This window comes from Prinia subflava, chromosome 22, assembly GCF_021018805.1.
Source record: "Prinia subflava isolate CZ2003 ecotype Zambia chromosome 22, Cam_Psub_1.2, whole genome shotgun sequence".
In the NCBI taxonomy this organism is placed as follows: Eukaryota; Metazoa; Chordata; class Aves; order Passeriformes; family Cisticolidae; genus Prinia; species Prinia subflava.
In genome coordinates this window covers 479,112-491,868 of record NC_086268.1, presented here as the reverse complement: position 1 = coordinate 491,868, position 12,757 = coordinate 479,112, and the positions used below count along the sequence as shown (strand labels likewise).

At 50.3% G+C, this 12,757-nt stretch overlaps 1 protein-coding gene across 7 annotated transcripts in view; it reads left to right on the top strand.

Moving 5' to 3' along the window:
• The window catches only part of CADM1 (cell adhesion molecule 1), a 133,092-nt gene that overhangs the window by 98,340 nt on the left and 21,995 nt on the right, over positions 1 to 12,757 (top strand). For 6 of the 7 annotated variants that reach the window (XM_063417655.1, XM_063417653.1, XM_063417654.1 and 3 more), the window contains exons 6-8: positions 3,455 to 3,554; positions 6,367 to 6,539; positions 10,155 to 10,226. In XM_063417655.1, coding sequence (XP_063273725.1) covers positions 3,455 to 3,554; positions 6,367 to 6,539; positions 10,155 to 10,226 — 345 coding nt within the window. The remainder of the gene's footprint in view (positions 1 to 3,454; positions 3,555 to 6,366; positions 6,540 to 10,154; positions 10,227 to 12,757) is intronic. The other variant, XM_063417657.1, reaches the window with a different exon arrangement.

The window sequence follows — 12,757 nt, the reverse complement described above, 5'->3', positions numbered from 1 at the left end:
GCCATCTGGCGTCAGGTCTGCCAAGAGGTGCGTCAGCAATTCATGCAGGGATCAGAAAATGGATTTTAAACTTGGAGCCGGCACCTCCTCGCCTGGCAGAGGCCAGAGCCTGCTCGGCTGAATCTCTGGCACAGTCTGTGTTGCCGGCTTCTCTGTTGGCCGGGGTCTGGCACTGCCAAAAACACCACGTGCTGGTTTCCCAGCATTGGGCAGAAGGCTGTTGGCTGTTTCCAGCCCCAGCAGGGAGCGTGTCCTCTGCGAAGGGTGGGCTGGGTTGTTTCTGGGGGGGTCAGCGAGGGTCCCAAGCCCCTGGAGCATCGCGGCACCCTGGGCGCACGAGGAGCCGCGCTTGCCAAATCTGCCCGGTGCCGTGGGGCACTGAGCTCACCTGCCCTGCAGCTCGTGGGCTGGCCTGATGAAAGGAGACGGGTGGAAATAATGGGCTTAGGCTTTTGTGAGGCCCCGAACTCGGTGTAATGTTTTATCTCAGCTGATTAATGACATCTAAGCATTATCGATGAAGTGCATGTTTAAATGGATTAAGAAATCACTAACTGGCAGATCTCAAAGGATAGTCATTAGGGAGTAATCAGCAGTGCTGGTATTTTTAGAGGGAACACAAGGGCCTGGGTGCTTGGCCTGATGCTGTTCAGTTGAAGCATTTGAAGTTCTTAAAAAGTCACTGTTAATAATCTTTGCTGATGGCACAAAAATGGGGCGAGCGGCTAAAAAAGGAAGAACTGGGACAAATGCAGAATAACTGGAGTGGTTTGGTAAGTTCCCAGACATGGAGCTTGAGAGCTGTGAAAGTCAATGGGTGCAGTCCTTGGTGGCCTATGGCATCCTGAGGGGAGGTGAGGGTTTTGGGGTGCATGGTCCCTCTGGGGGCCACAGCCCCCAGCACACCCCAGTGCATGGGCACACACTGTGCCTGTTGTGAGAGAAATCTCATCAAATGCAGAATGGCTTTGTAATAAGTTTTTCAAATTGGTTGCTGCTACAGTGTAACCTTTAGATGACTGGTATTTAACCTTGTATATCACTCTGAGCTTTTGAATGAATTTAGCTTAATAAAGGTGCCTTATTAAATTACGAGGCTGTTTTTTTTAAGCCGCTGGAAAGAGGTGTAGTAGGAAATAGCTGTGGGTTGTTGGGTCTAATTGGCTGCCATGGAGCACGCAGGGCCTCGGGTGCACAGATGCAAGTGTTTATTTTTATGTAGCAATCCAGTGGTGAGATGTTAGGAAGTTCCAAGTTGAGGATTTCAGGGTACAGGAATGTACTTGGTAGGGAAAAATGCCCCTCCGTGTCCTGTGTTACCATCCCTGGTGTCATCACCCCACGTCACAGAGCCGCAGACATCACTGCTGGCACGTGTCCCCTGTGACAGGGTGGTGGCAAAGGGCTGGGGCAGGCCTTGGAGCCATCAGTGCTCTGTCTGTGTGTGCTGCTAAATGTCACAGGAGCCGGGCTGGGGTCCCACAGCGCGTGGCATTTCACAGACCTGCGCTCGGAGTCCATAATCTGCAGGAAATACACTGGAAATACACTGACCTGGTGTGAGGCAGCGTGTGAGCACTGGCAGCAGGATTTAAGATTGTCTAACGGCACATCCTTAAACAAAGGGAAAAAGACACCACTGCCTCTCCAGATTCTTGAGTGAAATGTTTTTTTGCGTGCCATGAGCCTAATGCCAGCTGGTTCTCTGGAGTGTCCAGGCACCCCTCTGAATCCTTCAGCCTTGGGTACATTTTCCTAAGTGCCCTCTGTATTTCCCAGCATGCTGACAAGTCCTTTGCTGTGGTAACTCCCTTGGGAAGTTCTTGGCTTCAGCAGTGCCAGCACATGTGCTGATAAACCCAGATTCCTGTCTCAGGTGACACCTTGACAGTGCCTGGATCCAAATGGGACGTGTCCACTGCCATCAGCGGTTTAATGAAGCCCACGGGGCTGGAAAGTGGCACTGGAAGGGCTCACCCAGCTTGGTGGGAGCTCATGGATTTGGCATTTTGTTCTCAGTACAGTGAGCCTGGGTGTATTCTCCTGATTTCCATAAGTAATTGTCATCAGTAAACAGCTCATTAGAAATACTAAACTCACCTAATGGAAAGGGGATGCAGCGGGAGAGGCAAACAGCAAAAAGTGTTTCAGCTCCTTCCACAGCACGGATGTAAGCACCATCCCTGTTCCTGGCACGGGCTGGTGGTGCTGGGGAGCAGAACTGGGGTGGGAGCTGTGGACGGGAGCGGGGAGCGCTGTGCCGAGGATGTGGCGGGTGATTTATTTGCTGTGTGACACCGGGGTGAGCTTGTCCTCCCGTGCTCCTTGTGCAGAGCTGGTGCCTCTCCAGGGCTGGAGTGCATTTCCAGGCACACCAAAGCTGCCCCATTTCCCGTGGGACTGGGACGTGTCCTCTCAGCCGGTGACACCCCAAAGCTCTGCTGTCCCACAGGGCTGCCACCGCCCCCAGCCCACAAGGACACCCCAGTGCCAGAGCTGCAGGAAGCATCTGTAACAGGGATTAGCTGATGAAATGTTGTGGTAGAGTCATCTCGGGAGAGGATTTACTTGTGTAGCTTATTCCATTACTGAAAATTATGAGAGTTTAAATTGGTTAAATCCTGACACGCGGGTTTTTTTTCCTAATCTCTATTATTCCATAGGAGGCATGTTAATGAGTTAAACACAGTTAATAAAATGCAGCCAGCCAATATTTTGGGTAGCAGTTACTCTCAAAGGAAATAAAAACATTTAAATGGTTTCAACCTTTATGCATACTGATTTTTTTTCATTCCTTTGTTCCTTACAGTTGAGTAAATTCCTGAAAAATATCTATGGCTTAATGGCACTTGTAGCCTTGAATTGATTTCCAGTGCTGATAATGTTTTAGCTACAGCTCAGATTGCGGTTTTAATCTCTGTTTCAGTCATGGGAGGTAATGAATTTTTTAATTGTGGACTCTAGGTTTGTGGTTCGGCTCTTTTTTTTTCCTGCAGGGTCTCACTAAAGTGTTTTTGAGTTGGCTCCCTAACTATCCACGCTTTAATTCTCTGTTTATTGTAGGATTTAGAGAGCTTCGTGTGGACGGAACACAGCCTCCTGTTGTTTACACAGAGGCAGCGGTGGCTCTGTTTGTGTCTCTAACGCGCATCTCTTGTCCAGCCCAGTGTTAGCACTCGCGGACTCCGGGGGCTGTGGTGCAGGAGTCGCTGACACACCACAAACCCTTCCCTTCCGGGCACCACGCGTCTCTGCAGCTTCCCCTCAGCGCGAAGGCAAATGAGTTCCCTGTAGCTGGAGCTCGGGGATGAGCCGTGCAGCCCCAGCCCTTCCCGGGAGCGCGGCGCGGTCGCGGTGCCGCCTGCTCCGCCTGCTCCTGCTGCCGGCACCGCGCGGGCCAGGGGGAGCGGGGCCGCGGCCCGGGGCTCACAGAGCCGTGTTTTGTGTCCTGCAGATAAGCCTCAAGTGCGGGTTTCTCAGAATTACCCCTTGCAAGGCCTGACGAGAGAAGGGGAGCCGCTGGAGCTGACGTGCACAGCCTTTGGAAAGCCACAGTAAGTTGGACCCTTCCCAGGGATGGGCCGGTGGTGGCGGGACGCTGCGGGGCCGCTGCTGCTGTTGCCATTCTCTGCTGCAAAGACAATGTCCCATGTGAAGGGGAGAGATGCTTCCTGCACCCAAACATCTGCTGACCACTGAAGACATCTGGTTTCATTTGCGTTTATTCCTGTGCACCTAATGGCCAAGGGATTTCCACTGGAAAAGCTCCTAGGAGAGCCCTTCCTGGCCACTGTGCAGCAGCCTTTGGGTGCAGAAGGGAAAGGCTCCCAGCTGGACACCTCTTCTCCCAGGGAATGGCTTGAGTGGCATTAATCTGCAATTAATCTTGGGTTTGGTTAATCTGTAAAAGCAAGGTTGGGGGCTGCAGCCGTGGCCCCAGGAGGTGCTGGTGTGTGGACACCACCCGGCACCGCGGCACTGAGCCCCTGGGAGGTGGGATGGATCCCCTGGTAAGGCAATGCATCCTTCTGCTCGTACTGTGTGATGGTTTTCCTCCCCCTTGGTGCCCCGTGTGGTTTTTATAGAACACCAGTTTTATTCTCTCTCCTCTTCTTGCCAAGCCCTTGAGGCTTTCTTAGGCAGTTGAAGAAATTTATGCATCAGGAAAATCCTGGCAAGGGAGGGTAGATTTTCTCACACTTTCATTGCTGTTCTAATTTAAGTTTTGTCGGCTTTATTTTTTTTCAAAATACTTTCTCTTCCACTTGGATTTGTGGCTGTCAAGTATTTACTATCCTTCTTTATTTTCATCATGTCCATAAGATTTCTGCAAACATCCCTGAGATCTGTCAGTGCCTCCTTGGCAGTGTGCCCAGAGCTGGGGCATGGGGAGCTGGACCCCGTCCAGCTCGGCGTTGCGGGCAGGGCAGGCACCCAGCTCCGAGGAGGCTCAGGCTGCCCTCATCCTCCCTGGTAGCCTACATCCCCTTCCACAGTATTTTCTTGATTCCCATAGTACTTGCTTGATTCCCACTTCCCAGTTTGTTCTGTTCGGCACGAGGCCAATCCCTCCCCTGTGCATCAGAGGCTGGCACGTCCCTGCTGAATTCCGTTTAGTAGCTATTCCCTGCTCAGAGCCTGCCAAGCCCCTTTGCATTCCTGCTCCCCTGGTACCTGCAGTGCCTCCCATTTGCTATCAACTGGGGATCTAACGAACAGGCTTCTCTACATTTTTTCCTTGCAGGCTATGAGTAAGACATTCCCATGTTAAATAGGACAGACACATCTCCCTGGCAGCTTGCCGCTGCACGTTGCGTGGTGCTGGTGATGTGCTGGGAATTGGCTTCTCTAGGTCACTTCACCTGGGTCTCCCGAAGCTAAGAAAATACACAGCAAAGTAATGAGCTGGGTTTGGCTCCATCTTTTTAAAATAAAGAGGTTTCATGAAGTCTTTTACAGAGGTTTTAGATGAAGGGGGAGGTTTCTCCAGTTAAGCAAAGGAATTTCTCTGCAAAACTTGGCAACATAAATATTGGGGGAAGGAAGCTCAGAGGGAAAGAAGACCAGAGAGGAGAAATTTCTATTTGGTATTAATATAGATATTTTGTTAGATTAGACACAACTCCCTAAAACTATGACAGAAGTGGGAAGATGCTGAAATGGTCACTTGTGGGGCATCCAGGGACACACTTCTCTGAGCGGCGGCTGCATGTCGTGTACCAGCTGGGAAACCTGGGGACTCCACAGCACAAAGAGCCCTTTAAAAACTGGACCCAGGAGCATTCAAACCATTCTCACCCATATTGAAGTTAAACTTTGGGAATTTGGGCTCTCTCAGGAGCTTCTGCTGCCCACACCGTGGCTCACGTGCCGATGCCGTGGCAGCAGGGGACAGAACACCAAGCCCATGTCCAAAACCAGTCAGGCAGTGCCCAGCTGAATTTGCGGGGTGCTGGATCCATCCAGTAGCATGGCTGGGATGTTGAAGCATCAGGAGCTTCTGCATTGTGGCTGTCATGTACTGTCTGGACCCAGGGAAAAGCCTGAGCCGTGGGATACCTCTGGCAACATGAAGTCCCACTTGCCAGCCTTGGAGCCAGGCAAGCTGAGAAATGCTGTGCTGCAGGAAACTCCCCTCTAAGAGGAGCTGAGTGGCTTGAAGGATGCTGGAATTTTCTTGCTGAGAAAGAGCTGATCTGTCCCCTCACTGCTGCCTAAAGACAGCATAATAGATGCTAAACACCCCCACAAACTCACAAGACACCCCCAAAGCCCTTCAGCTCTTCCAGTCTTTACCAGCTCTAACAAACCAGGCTCATTTCATTCCCAGAATGATGCAGACCCCCCACCCACATGGGTTCCATCAGTGTGGGGTGCAGAAAGGGGCTGCCAGGCGGGCTGGGGACAGGACAAGGGCTGGAACTCCCTCGGTGCACGGCACAGCCACTGCTGAGGTCACCAGGTCCCTGGCAGCTTGTGGAAGGGTTCAAACTTGACAAAACCTTGCTTGTTCTGCTGTCCAGCTCTGCCCTCAGAGCACCCCGTGGATGAACACTGAGTCTGTAGCCTCAGAGCTTTCAGGTTTGCTGAGTAAGCGAATGATTAACCACTAATGAACTTTCTTCCTGCTTGCATTAGTGTTTTCAGAAAATTTAAGCTCTGGATACAGTTTCCTGTTGGGTTAAAATAAATTTAAAATGAGGAAGCCCGACAGCATCTGGGCTTGAGTAGTGCAAAAAAGTATGTGTTGTTTCTTTACAGTTTTTCTTGGTTTGGGCTTTCTGTCTGTGGATGAACTTTTGAAGATGCCATCTTGACCGTAGGAAAATAGTAATGTGACTGTTTCTTTTTCTCCCTCCTCTGTAGGCCTACGGACATGAGGTGGTTAAGAGTAGATGATGAGATGCCTCAACACGTTGTAGTGTCTGGTTCAAACCTTCTCATTAGTAACCTAAACAAAACAGATAATGGTACATACCGCTGTGAGGCTTCCAACGCGGTGGGGAAATCACATGCGGATTACATGCTGTTTGTATACGGTACGTGAGAAAAACCACCGTTCTTCTAGACTCGTTTACACGTAATTGCAACATGCCCTGCTCGGAAAGCTGTGACAGAACTTAACCTTTGCTCAATGCCAGATTTGCAGGCAGCTCCTGACGCCCCGACGCTGTGCTGGGCTGGGGCAGGGGCTGGGAGCACCGGGCGCTGCTGGGGCTCTCGGTGTGTGCAGCGGGCACAGAACTGACCCTGCTGCCAGGTGAAGCCTAAGGAAAAGCCAGAGCAGGGGTGTGGGGAGAACTCTGCAGTTCTCCTTGGACTTCTCAATGATCTCTTGTCCTTCTGGTAACGCCTCCTCCAGAGACCTGAACAATGGTCTGAGAGGTTCTGAGCCTTTCCACCAGCAAGTTAATCAGCCAGCATCCCCAGATAATTACAAACCAGTAAATAAACTGGAGGAATGACATGCCTTCAGCCTGTCTGTGCGGCTGGGCAGACACTAAAACATGCCCCAGCATCTTTTAAAGAGCTGTTAAGTACCTGCTTTAGTTCTTGGATTCCTCTGTGTTACTTTGGCATTGCTGTAAACCTCGTGCTCCTGCCATGAGGTGTTGCATGGAATGGAGATTCAGGAGGCACTTGCAGAGCAATTCCTCAGTTTAATGATGAGCTGTTCCTTGGGCTGCCTCTTTAAACTTCCTCTGTTAAGGGCGGTTGTGTGTGGCTGGGCTGAGTTCCTGGTGGGTCCTGGTCTGTTCTGACCTGAGCGATGCTGCGGTTCCACTCATGGGACAGAAGCTTGGTTTGAAGTTTGTTCCATGCAACAGCCACCTGAGGCTCTGCAGTCTGAGCTCTCTGGGAGTTGCTCTGATCCAGTCAAAGAGTGGAGAACCTCCCATACCTGTCCAAATGTCACCTCTGCAGGAGTGATTTTAAGCCCAGTCTTAGAAACTCGCCTAAAGGTAGTGACAGCTTTGAGCTTATACAAAACTCATGTACCCCATCATATAGGTAGTTTTTCTAGTGTCTCTCACTCCACAAGACTCCAGTTTACAAAATGAAGTCATATACTCATTTATGTTTGGTAATTTGCATGCTCACAATATAAAACATCCACTTGTTTACGTCAGTGTTGAAAGAAACAATCAGTGTTGCAGAGAGCGAAGCAGTTGGAACAGGACACAGGCAGTTCCCCATGAGATGAAAATCTGAAAGCTGCTGCCATAAAGCAGCTGTGGGGCAGGTGTAGTTCTGTGCACCCATCCTGGCCCAAGGCAGGGTTGGGGGAACCTCCCAGTGTTACTGACCTGAGATTTAGAGCTCAAGGGAAATCTCACATAATTACTCTGCATTTTGGATGTGAGCAAGAACAGGCAGCGCAGGACTTCCTTGGAGTTGCTTCCTCTTGGGATTAAATCCCCAGAAGCAGACCCAAGACAGCATTACTTGGAAGGAGATGCAGGTTCCCAGGGGATGGAGACCTGTGGGTTCCAGCTTAGGCATCTGGCAGATGTGTTGCCCATGTAGAGGAAGGCTGCTTGTGGGCAGAGGAGGCTTTTACACACCCCATCATCTCCAGTTCCTGCACATTTGGGAGCATCCTGCTAGGATCTGCCACTCTGGATGGCACAAGAATCCTTTTAACCCTTGATTAAAAGGGAGAAGGTCCAGAGTGGGGAGGGAGTGGTTGGGCTGTGGCTGTCAGCTGAAGCCTTCTGGTACAGAGCCCAGCTGGAGCTGCTGCTGAGGGGAGGTTCAGCATGGGGGTCTCACCCTGCTCGGTGGTGGAGCACTGACACCTCTGGCCCGTGGCTTCTTTCCCCTGCAGAAGCAGCCAAATCCCAGCAGCACCGGGCTCTGTGTCCGTGCAGCCGCGTCTCTGCCGCGGTGGCAGAGATGGTCCTTGGTCCTTGCCAGGCCAGCTGTGGCTGCTCGTGGTGCAGAGCTCCCCAGGCCACGTTGGGGTGGGAGTGGGGGCTGCAGACACGGAGCAGGCTCTGGCACAGCCCTGGGAGAGGCAGCATTCAGGCAGTTCCCTTCCACAGGGACCTCTGTGCAGGGGAAGGGTTTGACGTGGCTCCAGCAGCTGAGCTGTGCCCAGCACCTTCCCAGCTGCCCACGTGGGATGGGCTTGTATAATCACATCGACACACGCTGGAAACATGCTCATTTCTAAAATTCATTTTATGCTTTTCCTCCCCGTGGATGTGGGCAGAAACATTTCTAGAAACTTCCATTAGCACTCCAGCTTTTTTTCTGCCTTTTTTTTTTGTGGAGGAAGACCCCATGGCACAGCCAGTGCCAGGCTGGTCAGTGTGAGTCTGGGGCCCTTCTCCCAGTGCTGCTGTGCCTCCCCTGGGAGGGTCCCACTGCTCCTGGGGAGATGTGTGGGTCAGGAGCGAGAGAGGAGCACAGGGGCTGAGATCCTTGGGATGCAGAGGAAAGACAGTGACTGCTCATAGCACAGCAAACCATGAGGTGATGTTCTTTAACTCTTGGGAAGTTGGACGGAATATAATAAAGGTGCAGTATATAATTAAAGTTCAGATATCTTAATTAGGGGATCCAAGGGAGCTCGCTCAGAGATAAAAGAGTAGCAGATGTATTAGTGAGGAGCAGCTGACGTGCTACGGAGGAAACCTAAAATCAAAAGCCTATGAAAGGTTTCATGCTCTATTATTGCCGAATGAATCCGTAGTTCAAAGTCTTTCTGACTACTTAGTGCATTCAGTTTGATCATCTGGGCATTGATACATATTTTTTCTTTTACATCTTCTCATATCTACCTTCTCCTGCCCGATAGTTTTGATAAGGATGTGTCCCTGTGTGTAACATCAATCCCATGACGAGCAGCAGGGTTTGAATCTCAACAGGTCCAGTCCATCTGAGAAATGGTCACAGAGAGAAACATCTCATTAACGATGCCCTAGTAGCAAAAACAAGAGTGTGCAACCGAAATTGTCAGAAAAATATTGACTTCTTTTTTAAATTAAAAGATCTTGGTGGAATTCCTCATACCTGGAAATTGTTATTCAGCAATGATGTTGTCGTTTCTCTGTATTCCCTACCGTCTTTGAAGTAGTTTTTAACATCCTGCTGCCGTGTGTTTATAGATGAAGAGCAGTGAGGTTCATGGCCCTGGGAAGACAGTGAGATCTGCTCACGTGCTGTTAATGTTCAGGCTGTGAAGCACAGCAGGGCCCCTCACACAACCCTCCCACCTGGGTTTGCAAATGTATCTGTAGTCAACCACCAAGCACCACTGTGTCTCTCCTTGTATGTGCAAACTGGTCTTTTTGTTGTGGAAAGCGTGCAGTTTATTTTCCTTATGCCTCTCCCATTCCATTTCTCTCTCTCATTGACTAATTTGTGCTGGGTTTTATTTATTTTTTTAGCATTGTAGAAAGCAGGAAGCGGGGAGAGGCCGGGGCCAGGTTCTCCAGCCGGAGTGAGGGTGGGCGGAGGACCTGGCCCCGCTGTCCCTGCCCCTGCCGGGCTCTGCCCCGGGGTTCAGCCAAGGAAAGGCCCCCAGCCCCTGCACTGCTTCTTAGCATCCTTGTTTTCCTCTGATCACAATTGACCGCTGTTGTGTTCTGCTTGTTATTTTTCTTAATTTGCTTTTTTATTATTTTCCTTTTTTATATTTTATCCAGATCCCCCCACAACTATCCCTCCTCCCACAACAACCACCACCACTACCACCACCATCCCTACCACCATCACAGGTATGGTACCTTCATAACCATTGGAAATGTCCTGAATGTTTATTGTCTTTTATGTATATAAGCAGAGCATGAAGCCTGGGGAAAAACAACAAACCAATCACTTGCAGTATTTTTTTCCCTCAAATACGTCCACCCACAGCACGAGCCCTGGTCTGGCAGTTCAGTGTGTCAGACGGTCCTTGCCATGGGTGTGGGTGTTCCTGAAACATGGGAATTGTCATGGCAGGAAAAGTGATGAATTCAGTTACTGGTGGCCAACACTGGGTACTTCAAAGGCAGGATGCCAGCAGCCTTAGAGCTCCCCTAGCACGGGCAGTCGTTTCAGCCTCCATCCCATCAATTTCTGAGCAATTTGTAGAAAGCTTGGTCTTTGGCAATTCAATTTGCCTGATGTGACTCAAGATGCTTTTTCTCATGCCAAGGTGTTGGTCTTTCTCTGTGATAAGCTTCTCCCTCACTCTCCCAAGACAGGGAATTCCACCAGTTGTTTTTATTGAGGAATGCCATCCATAGGCCCCTTCTTGAGGAGCTGCCTTTCAGCTTGTGAGATTTTCCATGTCCTGCAAGAAAAGATGAATAAAAACAACCAGCAAGATCATGACACCTCTCTCTGACACATCCTCATACCTCCTCTCAGACCTGACTCATCAGGAAAACCCTTCTGATTTATTTGTAACCATTTGCATTGTCATTTCTCTGACCTTTCCTATTCCAACCGCTGCTTTTGCTTTTGCTTGCTGCTTTTTGTGGTGGCTTTTTTTATTTTTTTGAGGCAGAGGTGACAAACAGCAGGTGAGGATGGACCATTGAATAGCTAATGGCACAACGTTTACTGTTGCTGTAAACCACCCCTTGTGTAAATGCCTTCACGTTTTATTTGCTTTTATGACACTGCTCAGCTGACTCTCACCACCCTGCCCAGGGCGTTTCGTGGCTTCTTTTCCTTTCGAGGTTTTTGCCCCCAAGCCAGGCGCCCTGTGTCACCCTGGACACGCCGGTGAAGCCTCTGCCAAGGTGCCACCGCCAGCCCTCGCCGTGCTCTGCTTCCTCCCCGCAGGTGCTTGCCGGTAACCCCAGCTCGGGCTGCTTGGGATGCTCTGCCGTGATCCCTCTCCTTTCTCCCGTGGTTTTGACTTCTGGACCTAACCCGCTTTCGTTTCAGAGGAGGTTTGAAGCTTTCTCAAAGCCTCCCTAAGAGCTGTTGGCAGAGAAGCTCGGCCGTGCGTCCCACAGGCTGTACCTGGACGTGCTCACAGGTTTCTTTGTTTGACGGTAATTGCTCGTGCTTTCAGTGAATTTTGGAAGGCTGAAAGGAACAATGTGTCTTGATGCTTGGATAACTCCTGCAGTTAATCTTGGTGCCTGCAAACCTTAATGAGTGTCCTTTTTCTGGGGACTGGGTTGTTACCAGCCTGGCGTTTTAGGGACTGCCCCAGCACCGCCTTCCAAAGCCTGTGCTGTCCTCGCTTGTCCTCACCTGCTGTGGCAGGTTCCACAGGAGTGGCTGGTTCTTCCCTATAAATAGCAGTTTGGTTGTTTGCTGTCCTGCTGCAGCTCATCTGTGGATGCTCAGTAGCCTTTGGGCTTTCCTTCATGTAGTTTTCCAGCTTTTTTATATTAAAAATAAGAAGGGGAGGGAGGTGGTTCTTGCAGTCGGAAGTGGCCGTGTCATCAGCCTGGCAGAGATCCCTTGGGGTAAGGAGCACGTGGCTGCCCAGCGTTGTTCTCTCACCTTTGTTTGCAGTCGTGGAGGATCTCAGACTCTGGTGGCAGAACCCAGTGGGTCTCCATTGCTTTCTTGATGCTTTTCTGTGTTGGCTTTGAACTGCTCAGGAGGCTGGAAAAGTAATGAAAATGTGATATTGCTCCCTGATTCCAGCAGTTCCTGCTCACAGTTTGTTGGAAGAAGATTCTCTAATGCTGATAAGAGAAATTGTTATTTTCTTCCCTGGCACTGAGTCTTCTTGACATGCATCTTACCATCCTCTGCCCATGTTCAATGTGCTTTTCCCACCCAGAGCAGCCGAGGCTTCTCCTCCCTCAGTCGTGCAGGGCTGTGCATGTGTGTCCTCTCCAGTCAGTGCTCAGGAGCATGGAGCCACACCAACTTCTGCCCTTCAGTATTTAAGAGACTTTGTGGCTGGAAAAAATTAGGTCAAATTAACATAATCTCTAGAATTACATAGCAGAGTAGTGTTGGAACACTTCAAAGCCCTGAGAGACACCTGATACCTTAATTCCTGTCCTCATCCAAATGCTCCAGCATTCTTCCCATCTGACAGAGGAGAGGTGGGAGCCAGCAGGGTGATCTCTGAGCTGCTTGCAGTCCAGGCATCTGGAGCCAGCCCAGTGGAATCCAGTCCTTAGGATGAGATGGGCTTGAGATCTGTTTTATTTTGCTTTTCGACCCCTGCTTTTAGTATAACCCTGACCTAGTTCATGTCCCCTGGAACCATGGAGTAGTTCTGAAAAACAATTGTCTTGCTTTAATTGAATAAAACATGGGGAGAGAGGCTGCACTGAAGCAGTTT